General features: G+C 43.0%; 1 protein-coding gene across 1 annotated transcript; it reads right to left on the reverse strand.

Annotated features, from left to right (window-relative positions):
- Positions 1-903: 903 nt before the first annotated feature.
- Positions 904-5,053, reverse strand: LOC135515305 (RAD51-associated protein 1-like). Its single transcript, XM_064938993.1, has 9 exons — positions 4,863-5,053; positions 4,551-4,597; positions 4,281-4,425; positions 3,449-3,555; positions 3,155-3,247; positions 2,870-3,007; positions 2,574-2,774; positions 2,316-2,468; positions 904-2,170 (listed from the first exon to the last, which is right to left on the reverse strand). Exons 1-9 carry the CDS (start codon positions 4,958-4,960, stop codon positions 2,043-2,045), a joined length of 1,110 nt encoding a protein of 369 aa, XP_064795065.1. The 5' UTR covers positions 4,961-5,053; the 3' UTR covers positions 904-2,042.
- Positions 5,054-20,767: the final 15,714 nt, after the last annotated feature.

Genomic DNA, 20,767 nt, shown 5'->3' on the forward strand with positions numbered 1-20,767 from the left:
GCAAGCGTACCTTCTTCCTGTGGTAGACCTGGTTGGATCCAAGGCTGGAGTTTTGTTAGGCAACTCTGACTGTTGGATTGTGGGTGATCTCAGGTGGTCCAGATGTGATCTAAGAGTGTCTGCTAAATGTCTATATTGTAAATGTCAAGAGAAATACAGTACCTTTTTCAACAACGGGAGATGTTGGTTCCTGTTTTCGATAAGTCTCTTCAACTTCTTTTTCATTTCTTTCCTATTGAAAACAGAAAGGTCATCAACTTGAGAGGTTTATGGAGTCTTTGAAGATTTTTGACATATGTTTTTTTGTGTTTAAATAATGGAATTATATTTTTTGAGCGATGGTTTTTTAAATCCTATTTGTCTATTATCCCTTTGGATGTCTGCATAGTAGATTTGAGTAAATAACACAGCAATAGAATTAAAAAAAAAGGGAAATTCACGATAAAAAAGGATTGATAGCCAAAATCAGAAATGGAAGTCATACAACTAATTCACACTTACTTTCGCTCATTGGATGGATTTACTTCGCTCATGTCCGGTGTTTTCTGCTGCAAGGTAACGGAGTAAACTAAATATTGAACTGTCAAACGCAATGGTCAAACTGACTATACATACATACATACGCGTCATGTCATTGTGATTTCATTATGTCATAATGGAGATACATTCGGACTGACGACGGCGCGCTGTTGACTGATAAGCGTTAAAAGTGAAATCAACACGTAAAACAACGCATTATGTAACGCAAAAGAATAATGATAATCTACGGTGATTCACTTTCCATTTCTGGTTTTGGGAGAAATGAGAATTATCATTCACTCAAAAAGTAGCTGTCCACAATGTTCCACAACACACGGAGATGCTGAACAAACTCATTAGACCTATACAGGCTATACTGGAAACATGCTCACTACATAAAAGGTTATAGTTTATATTGAATCTTTAATGTTTTATATTTACACATTGTACAAAGCTTTCGCTAAACAAACAAAATCCACACAACTTTAAACACAAATAGAACACGTACATAGCCTATTCTACTGGATTTTCATAAAATCAAGGTAAAACGTTATTAAAAAAAAGGGGCGTTCTGTAGTTGCTACATCCATTATTTTACTTTTAAAAATAATGATATTAGCCCATTGAGTCTTGAAGAATATAACTTATAAATGGCTCATGAGCTTGGTTCAATGGTCACCCCAAAATATAAACTGTTTTAATCCCAATGTTTGTTAATACATTAAATGCAAACAAACACTACTCACTGGGCACAGCCTTCAGTTCAACTTCTCATTTTGATTTACATTTAGTTTAGTTGTCGACTAACGTGAATTTAACAAAAAAATGCCATGTCGTTTTAGTTTAAAAGTTGGGTGGAAAAAATTATGAAATACCCTTACCTTGACTTTTTGAAAATCCAATTTTCCATGTTGATTCAACTTCATCACATAGATTTTTTTGTTGTTGGTTGAAATGGCTGAAAATAAAGTTGATCCAACCAGTTTTTGCACTTTGGGTATATAGCCTCAAAACATGGTTAAAACTAGTTTTGATATCATGAATGGTCAGTCCTTGCATCCACAGCTCTATCTATGAATTTCAGAGTGGTTACATTTCTCCAGCCTCATCACTCAGCTTTTTACCCACTTTAACAATGTTCATTTTGCATTTTAAGATTATTGTATCCAGCAGAGTGTGCCATTACACCATTTCTTTACACGTATGAGTGAAAACTAAACAGACAGAAGACAAAAACCTCTCTGAAATAATAAAAGACACAAAGGGTTTGAAATCTGAAGGCTTTGCTGTTGGCCTAATAACAGAAAAAGTTGGGAACTGACCTTTGTTAAGTCAAATGGTCCAAAAGATGAGCTGTTATAAAAGGAGAGCATGTATGACACCAGACTAAAAATAATTAACAGTACAATTTGAATGCCTCTTATTTAAAATAGACAGATCTAGAGGATTACAAAAGGAATCCTGAAAGTCAACTGTCAATTATGCAGAGAGGCACAGAGCTCCTCTCTGATAGATAGGTGGGGTCAGTGACTAGCAACACTGGGGTGTAGGGATTTGACCCGCACCATGCGAGACAGTCCAAGTCTTAGACCCTGCCCTGGAGACTTCACTGGGGCACTCTGTGATGAGCCGGGACTTCGTCCAACGTGACCTGATGACAAGTTGTATAAGAAAAATAATGGGTGAACTGGGTCTTAAAATGCCTGAATACAAGGCACAACCTTGTTTCCAAACATGCAGTCCTACACCTGTTTATGAGATTACGATGACCTCCTTGACCTTTCAGTCAGTCTTACCTGGAGGATTCCACTTGGGTACTCTGCCCCCTGCTGGACTGCTAGAGACTGCAGGTCTGGAGACAGGAGAAGCGGCAGGGGACCTCTTGGGCACGGAAGCAGGCTTGGCAGTTGGACTTCTACCTAAGGTGGGAGTTTTTAGACTGGGAGACCCTGTGAGGCACAGAAGTACAATTTGATTGAAACTCGGCAGGCTGGGAGCATAAAGAGATTGAGTTATTAGAATGGCAGTTCACAGTTCATAAAGCTATTAAGTACCGGTCAAATGTGGTTTGGTTTTTGATGGTTTTGATGGCTGCTTTTCTTCCTTTGAGGCTGCCTGAGGTTTAGCTTTTGGTTGCTCCTTCTTGGCTGTCTTCACTTTTGTGTTTTTTTTATTTTTCTCTGGTTTCTTTACTGTGAACTCATCATCATCACCACTTTCAGCTGGATCACTGAAATCAGCATTACTCTCTGAATCTGAATAGAAATGAATATTCAGTATACAGTACACAACAAATGTGTGTCATGAAATACACCTGGAAGAGCATACGCCATTTTGTTGATATGACAACCTGGTGTCCCTTTGGGATTGTAGTCCTCATCGCCATCCTTCAGCATGCTCCTTTGCTGCTCTGTAGCCTTGGAGGCTGCCTTCCTTTTTCTGGAGGGGGCGCAAGGGGATCCCCGATCATTCATGATCTGGTCAAGGCCTAAGGGAGGAGATTATCTAATCACAAAGGGATCACTAGTGTCTGTGAGATGCAAAAGCATGGGATCCAATAATATTACATAGATTTGTCAGTGGTGGGCATGTGTAGCATCACCACCCATGCATTTTAGATATCAAAAATAAGTACCCAAATGGTTGATGTCCACACTGCAGTTGGAAAGGCGTAATGATGGATCCAGATTTTCACCATCTCTTTGTGGTTGATTCTTGACACATCTTTCTAAAAAATAAATAGAATATACTAAATTGCAAATAATTGTTGACAGTGAGTGAGACATGCGAGTCATCTCTTCTCTACTGTATGCAATGTGCACATTATGATAAATCTACCAATGAGCCAAACCACTCCAAATTGCTGTTTTGCTGTTGAACAGCAATGTTTCAAACACCAATTGTAAAGAATCAACAGTCCAATGCAAACCTGGATTATAAGAACATTGTTCCTCATTTATCTTGGTGGTTTTAAGCAACGACAAAGTAAGAGCTGCTTCCAAATCTCTGTCATACAGCTTCTCATCCAATGGTTTCCTGAAAAACACAGGTACAATTCTGATACATTAAAAAGCCTTCTCAAAGGGACATGTGACAAAGGTGTGACAGAGTTGACATGCAACACGTGATATGTGTAGGTGAATTCTGGTCATCCTGAGCTGCACTGCTGAAGTTTCACAGACAATATTGATCAACATAGAGCAGATTGATCACAAGGTTACATTCAGAGTGACTGTCACTCTGTCTCACCATGACACATCAAAATATCATTACTGCCACTGGCCTCAGAGACCTTGCCAATGATTCACCACACATTGTGTCTTTTTGTGATTTGATGCATGGCAGATCACAAGCAACGCGTCTGGCTAAAAGACTCATTTGAGTTTGAGCACTGATTTATGGAGTTCTCTGGGCCAGTGGTCTGCCTGATGTCATTACATACACCATCTAGACACAGTGTCCCTAATACTGCCTGCAACTGGGTATTTGTTATTGTTTATCTGTCACTATGCAGAATAAGGTGACGGGGCACTGACAGAGGGCAACAAGGACATTCAGTGTGTTTGTGTTCTGCATGCATGCTTTTGCTTACATAGCCGCGGGCACACACTACAAAACTGTTAAGAATGTTTCATAACTTTTGTCTCCACAACATATTTATTGAGGAACAAAGAAACAACAAGAAATTATATTGAATATATAGTGTTGTTTAGTAAACCCTTTAAGGGTTGTTTCTGCTTGTTTCTGATTCAACGTCATACCTATCCTTGTGGCCAATGGGTTGTGAGCTAGTCTCTTGACTGAAGGTCTTGCTTGAAGATTTCTTGCTTTTCTCCTGTGCGGGTTCTTTCACACTCTCCTTGGCTTTTTTGCTGGGTGGTGCTTTCACAGAGGCAAAATCATCATCTGTTGCACATGATCAGAAACAGTGGAACACATGATTACATACAAACCATAAAAGGAGAAGGGAATTGAAACACCAACTGGCTATTTACACCATAAATTAATGGAATACATTGGATTTGACATACCATCACCCAAGTCCTGGAAATCTGAATAATTTACAAGCTTGGTCTTCCTGTCAAAAAATGAATAATAAATCAATAACAACCACTTGCGCACACACCTTATAAGTGACAAGATTTGGCAAGCTCAAGTAGTCTCTCTAGACAGACGGGTTGCCACCCACAATGTACCAATGTAGGTTTGGGATTTCCGAGACTAAAGATCAAGCAAAGCAATACACTTCTCTAGTCTGTGCTGTCAGCTCGTACTACTGGCTAATGCTACTGTAATAGCTAGCGAGGCTTAGCTAATAAAGAAGGTAAGCTTTGGTTACAAACCTCGATGGTCGCTCCATATCAGTTTTCTTTTCTTTAGCGATGGTCAAAATTATATTATTGCTCAAATGTTTTACTGATCGTATCGTAAAAGTAGCCATAAAACATACTATGCAGATTTTCAACAGCGGTCACTGGTCCACGAAAACAAACTTTCAATCATCCCGCCCGAAAATGTGATTACAAATCTGACGATTCAGATTCGATGATTCGTCGTTTGTTCTTCCCTTTGTGTGAGACAGAGAGATTTCAAAATCGTTGCGTCCTCTCTCTTCGTCTCCTTCTCAAAACCGAATGGAGAAGAATGTCAGAGGGGCGGGACCTCTGGCTTTCTCATCCAATGTGTTATGAGAAGACGAGGACAGAGGACAGAGGACGCAACGAGAAACAATGGAGATCTTCCCAAACATATTTATAACCAACCCTCCTTGTTCCATCTGTGTGAGAAGAGGCGAATCTGCTGAGAAGAAATACAACTTTCACGAATCTATAACCACATCATTAAAGATGAATCAACAATCATTAATCAATGAACAATTCGAGAGGTCTTGTGTGGTACAAATATTTTTGGTGCTTTGTAAATTATGTCATTGAACTTGTAGCTGTAGCAAGTGTTATGTGTGGCCTCTGTTTCAGGGCTAAAAATCGCCAAAATGAGATGAGCTAAATTATTTTTTTGTTGTGTAAATTAACGATATCAGTTTAATTAGAGCTGTACAGGTTTAGCTACATAAATATACATTTTATAATAGCAATGGTTTAAGTACTTAAGTAAAAATACTTTAAAGTACTACTTAAGTCATTTTGGGGGGTATCTGTACTTTACTTTTACTGATAAATCCACTATAATTGAGAATTTCAATAAGCATTTTTCTACGGCTGGCCATGCTTTCCACCTGGCTACTCCTACCCCGCTCAACAGTACTGCACCCCCCACAGCAACTCGCCCAAGCCTTCCCCATTTCTCCTTCTCCCAAATCCAGCCTGCTGATGTTCTGAAAGAGCTGCAAAATCTGGTCCCTTACAAATCAGCCTGGACGAGACAATCTGGACCCTTTCTTTCTAAAATTATCTGCCGAAATTGTTGCCACCCCTATTACTAGCCTGTTCAACCTCTCTTTCGTGTCGTCTAAGATTCCCAAAGATTGGAAAGCAGCTGTGGTCATCCCCCTCTTCAAAGGGGGGGACACTCTTGAGCCAAACTGCTACAGACCTATATCTATCCTACCCTGCCTTTCTAAGGTCTTCGAAAGCCAAGTCAACAGATTACCGACCATTTCGAATCTCACCATACCTTCTCTGCTATGCAATCTGGTTTCAGAGCTGGTCATGGGTGCACCTCAGCCACGCTCAAGGTCCTAAACAATATCTTAACCGCCATCGATAAGAAACATTACTGTGCAGCAGTATTCATTGATCTGGCCAAGGCTTTCGACCCTGTCAATCACCACATCCTCATCGGCAGACTCGACAGCCTTGGTTTCTCAAACGATTGCCTCGCCTGGTTCACCAACTACTTCTCTGAGAGTTCAGTGTGTCAAATCGGAGGGTCTGCTGTCCGGACCTCTGGCAGTCTCTATGGGGGTGCCACAGGGTTCAATTATTGGACCGACTCTCTTCTCTGTATACATCAATGATGTCGCTCTTGCTGCTGGTGAGTCTCTGATCCACCTCTACGCAGACAAGACCATTCGGTATATATTTCTGTCCCTTCTTTGGACACTGTGTTAACAACCCTCCAGGCAAGCTTCAATGCCATACAACTCTCCTTCCGTGGCCTCCAATTGCTCTTAAATACAAGTAAAACTAAATGCATGCTCTTCAACCGATCGCTGCCTGCACCTGCCCGCCTGTCCAACATCACTACATCACAATCCCTGTCAAAATTAGTCAGTTTAAACTAAAGATTTCTGTTCTTTGCATGGCCTGCGTCTCAATCTGCCACATACAATATGTCACTTTTCGCAATTGCGGTGGAAAGAAGTCAACCATGAGTGTCAGACCATGAGACTTCCCGAAAAACAGTCTTCTCACAAAAACATTAGTGTTTGAATGGTTTGGGATACAAACTAATGTGACCACTTTATGGAAAGATGAGACTCTCACTCATCTGAAAGTAACCTCAATCGCACTGCACACTTCTCTTTCCCACCTGGACAAAAGGAAAACCTACAGTGCATTCGTAAAGTATTCAGGCCACTTGACTTTTTCCACATTTTGTTAATTTACAGCCTTATTCTAAAATGTATTAAATCGTTTTTCCCCCCTCATCAATCTACATAGAATACCCCATAATGACGCAGCAAAAACAGGTTTTTAGACATTTTAGCAAATGTATATTTATTTTTAATTTTTAAATATCACATTTACATATGTATTCAGACCCTTTACTCAGCACTTTGTTGCAGCACCTATGGCAGTGATTACAGCCTCAAGTCTTCTTGGGTATGATGCTACAAGCATGGCACACCTGTATTTGGGGAGTTTCTCCCATTCTTCTCTGCAGATCCTCTTAAGCTCTGTGAGGTTGGATGGTGAGCTTTGCTGCACAGCTATTTTCAGGTCTCTCCAGAGATGTTTGATCGGGTTCAAGTCCGTGCTCTGGCTGGCCCCTCAAGAACATTCAGAGACTTGTCCCGAAGCCACTCCTGCGTTGTCTTGGCTGTGTGCTTAGGGTCGTTGTCCTGTTGGAAGGTGAACCGTCAACCCAGTCTGAGGTCTTGAGCGCTCTGGAGCAGGTTTTCATCAATGATCTCTCTGTACTTTGCTCCGTTCATCTTTCCTTCGATCCTGACTAGTGTCCCAGTCCCTTCTGCTGAAAAACATCCCCACAGCATGATGCTGCCAACCCCATGCTTCACCGTAGGGATGGTGCCAGGTTTCCTCCAGACGCGACGCTTGGCATTCAGGCCAAAGAGTTCAATCTTGGTTTCATCAGACCAGAGAATCTTGTTTCTCATTGTGTGAGAGTCCTTTAGGTACCTTTTGGCAAACTCCAAGCAGGCTGTCATGTGCATTTTACTGAGGACTAGCTTCCGTCTGGCCACTCTACCACAAAGGCCTGATTGGTGGAGTGCTGCAGAGATGGTTGTATCAGGAATCAGTCAAGACCCAGATGCAGACTGTGTCGAAGTAACAGGGGATGATGGCGAAGATAGGCAACACCTGGAGGGAGGTGGAGACAATCACAAAGACAGGTGAAACAGATCAGGGTGTGACAGGTTGTCTCTCTGGAAAGTTCTCCCATCTCCACAGAAGACCTCTGGAGCTCTGTCATAGTGACCATCGGGTTCTTGGTCACCTCCCTGACCAAGACCCTTCTCCCTCGATTGCTCTGTTTGGCTGGGCTGCCAGCATTAGGAAGAGTCTTGGTGGTTTCAAACTTCTCCATTTAAGAATGATGGAGAACCTTGTGTTCTTGGGGACTGTCAATGCTGCAGACATTTTTTGGTACCCTTCCCCAGATCTGTGCCTCGACACAATCCTATCTCGGAGAGATAGGATTCCACTGTCGACTTTGGGACCTTATATAGACAGGTGTGTGCCTTTCGAAATAATGTCCAATCAATTGAATTTACCATAGATGGACTCCAATCAAGTTATAAAAACATCTCAAGGATGAGCAATGGAAACAGGATGTACCTGGGGGTCTGAACACTTACAGTACCGGTCAAAAGTTGGGACACACCTACTCATTCAAGGATTTTTTTTTTGTAATATTTTCTACATTGTAGAATAATAGTGAAGACATCAAAACTAATAACAAATATGGAAACATGTAGTAACCAAAAAAGTGTTAAATAAAAATTACAAATAAATCATATTTGAGATTCTTCAAAGTAGCCAGCATTTGCCTTGATGACAGCTTTGCACGCTCTCGGCATTCTCTCAACCAGCTTCACCTGGAATGATTTTCCAACAGTCTTGAAGGAGTTCCCACATACGCTGAGCACTTGTTGGCTGATTTTCCTCACTCTGCAGTCCAACTCATCCCAAACCATCTCAATTGGGTTGAGGTTGGGTGATTGTGGATGCCAGGTCATCTGATTCAGCAATCTACCACTCTCCTTCTTGGTCAAATAGCCCGTACACAGCCTGGAGGTGTGTTGGGTCATTGTCCTGTTTAAAAACAAATGATAGGCCCACTAAGCGCAAACCAGATGGGATGGTGTATCGCTGCAGAGTGCTGTGGTAGCCATGCTGGTTAACTGTGCCTTAAATTCTAAATAAATCACGATAGTGTCACCAGCAAAGCACCCCTCACCATCACACCTCCTTCATGCTTCACGGTGGGAACCATACATGCGGAGATAATCCGTTCACCTACTGTGCGTTTCACAAAGACACAGCGGTTGGAACCAAAAATCTCAAATTTGGACTCATCAGACCGAAGATTAGATTTCCAACTGTCTAATGTCCATTGCTCATGTTTCTTGGCCCAAGCAAGTCTCTTCTTCTTATTGGTGTCCTTTAGTAGTGGTTTCTCTGCAGCAATTTATTTGAGCTGTTCTTGCCATAATATCGTCTTTTACCAAATAGGGCTATTTTCTGTATACGACCCCTTTTGCCCGACCTCAACCCAATTGAGATGGTTTGGGATGAGTCTGTTGCTATATATTGTTACTGGTCACAGTCTCATTGAACCCTATTTTACATTGGTTTGGTTTTGCTGTCTGACCACACAGATTTTCATTGTTTGACTTGTCCCCTTTAATAGAGGCTCAGACGACAGGAAGATGCTTTCACAGGGGCACTACCTGCGGTTATCTACTGCATGCATCCACTACCCGCGTTTATGTTCCGCATTCCTCCATTACCCACGTTTACCCACTGCATGCATCCAGTGCATGTATTTTTTAGTATTCACATTAAGAATATCCTTGGAAACTACAAGTTTAAGGCATTTCTACTTTTTAAAGTTAAGTTTCGTTAAATAATTTGCGTAAGGATGCTTGTCCAAAGTTTTTCACCATTTGTTTTTACGGAGGCACAACCCTGATGATCGGACAGCAATCACACCAATATATTGGATTGAATATTGAAATAGTTGAATTTAATTGATTGTTTACCAATTAATTCAGTACTGCTAGACCGGATAGTGTAATTTGTACTCTATAGGTGGCGCTGTATATATGCACACACAACCCTCTGCTAAATATGGATTGTCTGGCTCATAAGGGTTTCGGATATCCGCCGGTATTGAGGTTGTGTCAGCGTGGTGTTGTTGTAACTCAGAAATGGCCTTAGGTCTGATGTCTTTTGGCACCAAACAGTTCTGACCACAGCAGCCACCGCTCCAGCCCTCAAGCGGGCCAAAGTCACTCGATCAGTGCGTACCGGAGTTTATTGTCTAAGACTCCTCTTCACAAGTGTTTGCTTTCAGTTACTTTATTTGTGCACTCACTAGGCGGCCACAATGCTAATTGCAGAGGGGATGTGAGGCGGTAGAAAAACAATCACAAAGGGACTCACCACAGATTCAAGTTCATTAGTGCTTCATTGAGTGAGGTAGGCATATTCCGGTCCCAGAGCTGAGCTGGGCTTGTGTGTAAATATCTGTGATATAGCCTAGCAGACACGGTGAAACATTGTATCCAAATTGTAAATGTTTTGTACAGGAAGTAGATTGAAAACACCCAAATTCAGTTGCAGCTGTATAGTACATCAGCAATGGCATATTATTCTGTAACCTTTGAGCAGAACTCAGTCCTCAAACACTCCAGAAATAGAATATAGCAAAAATACAGAGTTCTAGATTTGATGATGGATCACTATCAGAATAGTGCATATGAATAAATATCAATTCTGTTGTATCATTCATATGCTGAATCATTCTTGGGGAGGAATGTAGGCACTTGAGTTCTGGGGAAGGGGATGTGGGGGGTTGTTGCCAGTGTCAGTCCTGGGTCAGGCATCTGCAGTATGATTACAAGTGTTGACAGACTCAGGGGATATAAGCAGCATCTGAAGGGCCTCGCAGCATTCAGTGCTGACAGACTCAGGGGATATAAGCAGCATCTGAAGGGCCTCGCAGCATTCAGTGCTGACAGACTCAGGGGATATAAGCAGCATCTGAAGGGCCTCGCAGCATTCAGTGCTGACAGACTCAGGGGATATAAGCAGCATCTGAAGGGCCTCGCAGCATTCAGTGTTGACAGACTCAGGGGATATAAGCAGCATCTGAAGGGCCTCGCAGCATTCAGTGCTGCAGTGCTGACAGACTCAGGGGATATAAGCAGCATCTGAAGGGCCTCGCAGCATTCAGTGCTGACAGACTCAGGGGATATAAGCAGCATCTGAAGGGCCTCGCAGCATTCAGTGCTGACAGACTCAGGGGATATAAGCAGCATCTGAAGGGCCTCGCAGCATTCAGTGCTGACAGACTCAGGGGATATAAGCAGCATCTGAAGGGCCTCGCAGCATTCAGTGCTGACAGACTCAGGGGATATAAGCAGCATCTGAAGGGCCTCGCAGCATTCAGTGTTGACAGACTCAGGGGATATAAGCAGCATCTGAAGGGCCTCGCAGCATTCAGTGCTGACAGACTCAGGGGATATAAGCAGCATCTGAAGGGCCTCGCAGCATTCAGTGCTGACAGACTCAGGGGATATAAGCAGCATCTGAAGGGCCTCGCAGCATTCAGTGCTGACAGACTCAGGGGATATAAGCAGCATCTGAAGGGCCTCGCAGCATTCAGTGCTGACAGACTCAGGGGATATAAGCAGCATCTGAAGGGCCTCGCAGCATTCAGTGCTGACAGACTCAGGGGATATAAGCAGCATCTGAAGGGCCTCGCAGCATTCAGTGCTGACAGACTCAGGGGATATAAGCAGCATCTGAAGGGCCTCGCAGCATTCAGTGCTGACAGACTCAGGGGATATAAGCAGCATCTGAAGGGCCTCGCAGCATTCAGTGCTGACAGACTCAGGGGATATAAACAGCATCTGAAGGGCCTCGCAGCATTCAGTGCTGACAGACTCAGGGGATATAAACAGCATCTGAAGGGCCTCACAACATTCAGTGCTGCCAGTCTTACACTCTGACACCATTCAAAATAGCATCTTTAAAACAGCATAGTTTTCTACACTCTGGCGTGGCACTTGAAGGGCATCAGCCTCATTAGAACGATTTCTCCCCCAGAGGAAGCGTCTGGATGATAGACACTAGCACTTACAATCCCATCTTAATATCTTAATAGCCAGCGTTCCTTTGTAGGAGTCAACTGTATGTAACTATGTAACTGGCTGTATGTAAAATTATTATGAACATTTAACTGGAGAAGATGACATACCTTCAAGTGCTATTGTATTACTTTCCAAATAACCTTGTCCACACCCAGGCTAATTCCTACTGTATAGAAAGCCGGCTGGTGAACGAGACTACTTGCAAACTGATTTCATATTCTTTATGCAAAAAGTATGTTTTGCTCCTCGTTAAAATCAGTAAATGAATATCTGTAAATCTGTAAATGACTATAAACACAGTTTTGCTGGGATTTATGTAGCAATAGGTGTATTGTGTGTGTGTTCACTGCAGCTGTCTGTATCAGACCCTCCCTGTCATCCTTAGTCTCAGACTCTCCTCTGAGACTCCTCTGACACAAATTAGTTCTCTTTAGGGAGGGAACAACAGTTACAGCAATTAAACTGCCATATTAGAAAGATTTAGGCTTAACGAAGCTCCCTCTTGTAGATGCTCCTGGGCAGTTTTTCCTGTTTTCTATTCCACTGAGACTCACTGCCTGCAATGCAGGGGCTGACACAGTGTCCTCTTACTAAAACAATGCATGATGCATTGGCTTGATTAATTTAATCTGCTTATGTCCGTGTTCCAAATAAGGAAAGATTGTCTGTGAAAACAATGCAGATGTACAGTTCTTAATTATTATTTTTTTAATGTCCTTACATTTTTTTTGTTTTTAAAGACAGTTGATGTTCAGTCAAGCCGTGTGCTGGTGGTGGTCCAATGAATGCTGCAATGCAGTGAATTATTATCTGTTGGACAAGGTCTGTTGTCTTTCCACCTGTTCCACACCAGATGGCGATGTTCCCAACAATGACTCACGCAGCCCAGAATGCGAGCTCTTTTCACAGTGCTACCCCAAGTCTTTTTCATCAATGTCAAGCATTGCCCTTTGACTGTGATCCAACAGTGCTTTCTAATAAATATGCTTACTACCATTTAAAAAATAAATAAATCCTATGAGTTCTATCTGGACAGCAAGGTGGAGTATGAATTTGATTACTTGTTGTAATATGTGGACTGTCAAGAGCATGAACTGAATTTTAAGAATGTCACCAAAAATAACAGATGTTGATCCAATAAATTAACTTTCAAAACTAAAACTAAAATGGTAAAACACTATTAGATTTAGATAGAGACCAAGGCCTGTATCCACAATGCCTCTTAGTGTAGAAGTGCTGATTTAGGATCAGTTTAGCCTTTTAGATCACAATAAATCTGAATGTAAAGACAGGTGATGACCTGATCCTAGACCAGCACTCTTACTCTGAGACGCTTTGTGGATGCGGGCCCTGATTAGCATTATTGAACATTTGAGACGTTTTCAGCAGGCCTTGATCACTGTCCACTTTATTAAATTCATTACATTTATTCCCTCAGTTTTGTCTGATAAGTTCAGTGAATGCGGACATCCTGTCTGTTCTGTAGAGGCCATGATAGACTGAGATTATGTCAACTTTGGTCTGCTGGCGCAATGACAGAATCGTTGTATCGATGACTCACACCCACAGCGATGTGCCATCCCTGAGCGTCTCCATCAACATGATTACCTTTAGGGATGCATATGGCATCACAAATCACTCTGCGGAGGCTAGGTGGTCACACCCTCACACCGTGCTCAAAGCCGGTGGCACAGTTTACATTGTGTGGGGGTGAGAACGTGCGAAGCGGTGAGTGAATATGTCACAGAATTCCTTACATTCCCGGGATAGGTCTGGGGGAGTCTGGCTCGGTGTTGGGTTCCTGGGGTAAGGAAAGAGGAGCCAGGGGAATAGGGTGCCGACTCAGCAGCTGACACCTCCTCTGACCTCTCTCACTCCCTCCGTCCTCCACCCTTAACTAAATTCTAAGCCACACTGTAAAAAAAATAATCTAGCTGTTTCAACTAAATATTATTAAGTAACTGGTTTCACAGCCTTTTTTCTGTTTACTCAACCTTTTGGTCAAAGTGTTACCTGAATTTAACATTTTTAGTTGGCTCAAACTTAGCTGCAACATGAGAAAAACAAAGGCAAAAAAATGAAAAAACGTATAATGATGTGTTTGCTCAAATTGTCTCATAATATGAAAATCACACACAGTGCTTTTAACATACAATGTTTTCAACTTACATATTTAAAACACGTTGACATGATTACATTGTGCATGTTAATTGATACAGTAATTAATATTCAACATTATCTCACCTAGGATTTGAGCTCGCAACCTTTTGGTTCGCAGCATTCCAGTCGTTCTACTTCTCCACCATGTCTGTGTCAATAACTGATTTCACCTGTATTTCTACACGTGCACTTTAATGTAAATTTCAGCTCTGTTTAAAGTACACTCAAGAAAAACGATTTTATTTATCATAGTGATTAAGGAGTGACATTAAAACAGTGTAATATGCCCCACCAACATTAGACACACAAAAAAACTTTTAGCATGCTTAAAGGGAAGGCCACTCAACATGCTCGGCACTGACACAAATGACTGATGATTGGCTGAAAGAAATGTGTAATAAGAAGATTGTGTGAGCTGTTTTGGAGGGACTTCAGTGCAGCCTTTGATGTCATTGAGCATAACGTATTGCTGAAAAACGTAGGGATTATGGATTAATATCTTCTGCTTTATCATGGATGGACAGATACCTATCCAATAGAACTCAGAGGGTTTTCTTTAATGGAAGCCTTTCTAATGCAAATTCGGTTGAGTGTGGTGTACCGCAGGGCAGCCAGCTTGGACCATTATTGTTTTCTGTGTTTACTAATGACCTTCCACTGACCTTGAATAAAGCCTGTGTGTCCCTGTACGCTGACAACTCAACACTATATACGTCATCTGCAACAGTAAAATAATTAACTGACACCCTTACCATAGCTACAGTCAGTTTTTGAATGGTTAACTAGCATTAGGCTGGTGCTAAATATCTCAGAAACAAAAAGTATACGAGCCTCCCAAGTAATGTAGTGGTCTTGTGGTATCACTACAGATCCGAGTTCGATCCCGGGCTGTGTCGCAGCCAGCCGCAACCGGGAGACCCATGAGGGGGCGCACAATTGGCCCAGCATCGTTAGGGGAGGGTTTGGCCGGCCAGGATGTCCTTGTCCCATTGCGCTCTAGCAACTCCTGTGGCAGGCCAGGCGCATACACGCTGACACGGTTGCCAGAAAAAGGGGTTAAAATGAAAAATACAACATTTTAAAATCTAAAAGCTTCATTTTTGGGACAAGTCACTCGCTCAACCTTAAACCTCATCTGGATCTATTATTGAATAATGTGGCTACTAAGCAAGTTGAAGAGACTAAACTGCTGGGTGTTACCCTAGATACAGTGCCTTGCGAAAGTATTCGGCCCCCTTGAACTTTGCGACCTTTTGCCACATTTCAGGCTTCAAACATAAAGATATAAAACTGTATTTTTTTGTGAAGAATCAACAACAAGTGGGACACAATCATGAAGTGGAACGACATTTATTGGATATTTCAAACTTTTTTAACAAATCAAAAACTGAAAAATTGGGCGTGCAAAATTATTCAGCCCCTTTACTTTCAGTGCAGCAAACTCTCTCCAGAAGTTCAGTGAGGATCTCTGAATGATCGAATGTTGACCTAAATGACTAATGATGATAAATACCATCCACCTGTGTGTAATCAAGTCTCCGTATAAATGCACCTGCACTGTGATAGTCTCAGAGGTCCATTAAAAGCGCAGAGAGCATCATGAAGAACAAGGAACACACCAGGCAGGTCCGAGATACTGTTGTGAAGAAGTTTAAAGCCGGATTTGGATACAAAAAGATTTCCCAAGCTTTAAACATCCCAAGGAGCACTGTGCAAGCGATAATATTGAAATGGAAGGAGTATCAGACCACTGCAAATCTACCAAGACCTGGCCGTCCCTCTAAACTTTCAGCTCATACAAGGAGAAGACTGATCAGAGATGCAGCCAAGAGGCCCATGATCACTCTGGATGAACTGCAGAGATCTACAGCTGAGGTGGGAGACTCTGTCCATAGGACAACAATCAGTCGTATATTGCACCAATCTGGCCTTTATGGAAGAGTGGCAAGAAGAAAGCCATTTCTTAAAGATATCCATAAAAAGTGTTGTTTAAAGTTTGCCACAAGCCACCTGGGAGACACACCAAACATGTGGAAGAAGGTGCTCTGGTCAGATGAAACCAAAATTGAACTTTTTGGCAACAATGCAAAACGTTATGTTTGGCGTAAAAGCAACACAGCTCATCACACTGAACACACCATCCCCACTGTCAAACATGGTGGTGGCAGCATCATGGTTTGGGCCTGCTTTTCTTCAGCAGGGACAGCGAAGATGGTTAAAATTGATGGGAAGATGGATGGAGCCAAATACAGGACCATTCTGGAAGAAAACCTGATGGAGTCTGCAAAAGACCTGAGACTGGGACGGAGATTTGTCTTCCAACAAGACAATGATCCAAAACATAAAGCAAAATCTACAATGGAATGGTTCAAAAATAAACATATCCAGGTGTTAGAATGGCCAAGTCAAAGTCCAGACCTGAATCCAATCGAGAATCTGTGGAAAGAACTGAAAACTGCTGTTCACAAATGCTCTCCATCCAACCTCACTGACCTCGAGCTGTTTTGCAAGGAGGAATGGGAAAAAATTTCAGTCTCTCGATGTGCAAAACTGATAGAGACATACCCCAAGCGACTTACAGCTGTAATCGCAGCAAAAGGTGGCGCTACAAAGTATTAACTTAAGGGGGCTGAATAATTTTGCACGCCCAATTTTTCAGTTTTTGATTTGTTAAAAAAGTTTGAAATATCCAATAAATGTCGTTCCACTTCATGATTGTGTCCCACTTGTTGTTGATTCTTCACAAAAAAATACAGTTTTATATCTTTATGTTTGAAGCCTGAAATGTGGAAAAAGGTTGCAAAGTTCAAGGGGGCCGAATACTTTCGCAAGGCACTGTAGCAAGCTATCATGGTCAAAACTTATAGACAATGGGTGCTGAAATGGAAAGAGGTCTGCACATGATAAGGCCTTGCTCTGCTTTCCTTATATCTCAGTCAACCAGACAGGTCTTACAGGCTCTAGTTTCATCACACCTGGACTACTGTCCAGTTGTGTTGTCAGGAAGGACATAGGCAAATTGCAGTTGGTACAAAACAGAGCAGCCCGTACTGCACTTAGATGTTCACGGAGGGCGAATGTCAATGACATGCATGTCAATCTCTCCTGGCTCAAAGTTGAAGAGAGATTGACTGCATCACTATTGGTCTTTGTGTGAGGTGTGATGTATTGAAGGTACCGAACTGTCTGTTCAAGCAGTTGGCACACAGTTTGGACACTCATGGGTACAACACAAGACATGCAACCAGAGGTGTTTTCACTGTCTCCAGATCCAGAACAGAGGCTGGGAAACACACAGTACTAAATAGAGCCATGACTACATGGAACTCTCTGCCACCACAGGTAACTCAAGAAAAAAACATATAGAAGAACACCTTACAGCAAGACAGGGACAGTGAAGAGACACACAGACATATATTTATGTATTATGTATTGTATTACGTATGTGATACGTGTTTTGGATACAACTGTGATAAGATGAATGCAATAGCTGTGGGTTGCTCTGGATGGGAGTGTCTGCTGAATGGCTAAATTATAATATAAATGTAGTGCTTTGTATGTATATTTATGTATTTTATTTGTTGGGTTGTTCCTGTTTGGAACCCAGGAAGAAGCTAACCGGGGATTCTACTAAATGATGAGAGAGTAGTCAGATGAACTGAAAATTGACACAGACACAGTGGTGTAGCAGGAAGATTGGAATGCCCTGAAATTGAGGAAAAAACTAACACACTGTGGAACCAGTTGCTTAATAATAATTAGTTTAAACAACTATATAGTATTATTTAAAAAATATACAGTGCAGAAGAATATGACACACAAATCTTTCATCGGTTCCAACTATGTCAGTAGTGCTGAGCATGCACATTGGAAAGCACACACGTTAAACATTTTGCCATTTAAGGCCTACTAATCTGTTTGATCACATCTCATTGAAGAGGCATTGCTGTTCCCCTCACCTCTCACGGGGTGAATCAATGTCCATGTTGTGAAGCATCCTCTTGACATTTGGAGTGAAAACCAATCTATGAGTTAGCCTACGAGTGATGTGGCTCGAACAGGAATTGCTTTTTCACCACTCAAGCCAGAAGGAGAAAATGCTCCCATGGTCAACATTCTCCAATTCATTTTGTCCATTGAAATTGCAACCCTGTGATCGAAATGAGAGTAAATACAGCATCTTAAAGACTTCATATCAGATTCTGCTTAATGTGTATTGAATGGACTTAAATGCACAATTGAGTTTGGCTGGCAATTTATCAGCATTGGGTTACATTGTTGTCATATATGGTGTATTGTATTTATAGACTGAGAAACCTCTTCGGAGATACTGGAGAAGTATCATATCCTTCCGATGACAGCCCTCTTCTAAGACAGTCCAGAACATTTTGCTGGAAGTTTGCTCGTGGTTCCTGTTTAAATTGTATTTTTGACTCAAGTAAAATGACAATGATTTCTGCTGTGTCATCGATGACTGTGGACCTTCAGAAAGGTCACCTCTGCCCTGGTACATGCACTTTTCCAGATGTACTTTTCCTTTCTCTGCAGAGGCTGTATCCTCAAACTGCTCTCCGCTCTGAACACTCCCGTCTGCCGAGCTGCACTTACCCAACTCAATGCCGCCGAAAGGTCGCACTGAGCATGCCATTTGAACCAGGGTTTTATTATTGATTACATTCCGTGGGCCCTCTGTGGCAGCCTGTCTGTTTAGTAGTGTATTTCGTGTTTTTGTTAGGCTAGTGAATGTAGGCTACTGGGTTGTGTGGCGTGCTCACTGCTGTCCAGTAGCTTACTCCCAATCTCTCCCATACACCTCTGACTCTTTCACGTGTTTATTCCTGTCAGAATGTTATGTATGCACATGTTATCCACAGTACATAACTTAGGCTATCAGTTACCTTTCTGAGTAAGCACCATGCATAAGTATGTGAACATAGTATCATGCATGTACAAGCACATGCTCCATCAAACAGAATGAATCAATAAATACAACACTGCCAGTTCCTGCTGACGTAGAAAACGCCAAACGGCAAAGTCCTACTGCTTCTTTTTCTGCTGATGAATTATGGATCAGCTGCATCAGCAAGAAATAGTCCCCAGACCCCAACGTTGTATCCAGTCCCCACGTTGTATCCAGTCCCCACGTTGTATCCAGTCCCCACGTTGTATCCACTCCCCACGTTGTATCCAGTCCCCACGTTGTATCCAGTCCCCACGTTGTATCCGGTCCCCACGTTGTATCCACTCCCCACGTTGTATCCAGTCCCCACGTTGTATCCAGTCCCCACCAGTCCCCACGTTGTATCCAGTCCCCACGTTGTATCCAGTCCCCACGTTGTATCCAGTCCCCACGTTGTATCCAGTCCCCCACGTTGTATCCAGTCCCCACGTTGTATCCACTCCCCCGTTGTATCCAGTCCCCGTCCACTCCCCACGTTGTATCCAGTCCCCACGTTGTATCCAGTCCCCATCCACTCCCCGTTGTATCCAGTCCCCACGTTGTATCCAGTCCCCACGTTGTATCCACTCCCCCCCACGTTGTATCCACTCCCCACGTTGTATCCAGTCCCCACGTTGTATCCCCCACGTTGTATCCACTCCCCACGTTGTATCCAGTCCCCACGTTGTATCCAGTCCCCACGTTGTATCCAGTCCCCATGTTGTATCCTCTCCCCACGTTGTATCCAGTCCCCACGTTGTATCCAGTCCCCACGTTGTATCCAGTCCCCACGTTGTATCCACTCCCCACGTTGTATCCAGTCCCCACGTTGTATCCAGTCCCCACGTTGTATCCAGTCCCCACGTTGTATCCAGTCCCCCCACGTTGTATCCAGTCCCCACGTTGTATCCAGTCCCCACGTTGTATCCAGTCCCCACGTTGTATCCAGTCCCCACGTTGTATCCAGTCCCCACGTTGTATCCACTCCCCACGTTGTATCCACTCCCCATCCACTCCCCACGTTGTATCCAGTCCCCACGTTGTATCCACTCCCCACGTTGTATCCAGTCCCCACGTTGTATCCAGTCCCCCCGTTGTATCCAGTCCCCACGTTGTATCCAGTCCCCACGTTGTATCCAGTCCCCACGTTGTATCCAGTCCCCACGTTGTATCCAGTCCCCACGTTGTATCCAGTCCCCACGTTGTATCCAGTCCCCACGTTGTATCCAGTCCCCACGTTGTATCCACTCCCCACGTTGTATCCAGTCCCCACGTTGTATCCAGTCCCCACGTTGTATCCAGTCCCCACGTTGTATCCAGTCCCCACGTTGTATCCACTCCCCACGTTGTATCCAGTCCCCGCGTTGTATCCAGTCCCCACGTTGTACCAGTTGTATCCAGTCCCCACGTTGTATCCAGTCCCCACGTTGTATCCAGTCCCCACGTTGTATCCAGTCCCCACGTTGTATCCAGTCCCCATCGTTGTATCCACTCCCCACGTTGTATCCAGTCCCACGTTGTATCCAGTCCCCACGTTGTATCCAGTCCCCACGTTGTATCCAGTCCCCACGTTGTATCCACTCCCCACGTTGTATCCAGTCCCCACGTTGTATCCACTCCCCACG

Source organism: Oncorhynchus masou, chromosome 27, assembly GCF_036934945.1.
Source record: "Oncorhynchus masou masou isolate Uvic2021 chromosome 27, UVic_Omas_1.1, whole genome shotgun sequence".
Taxonomy (NCBI): Eukaryota; Metazoa; Chordata; class Actinopteri; order Salmoniformes; family Salmonidae; genus Oncorhynchus; species Oncorhynchus masou.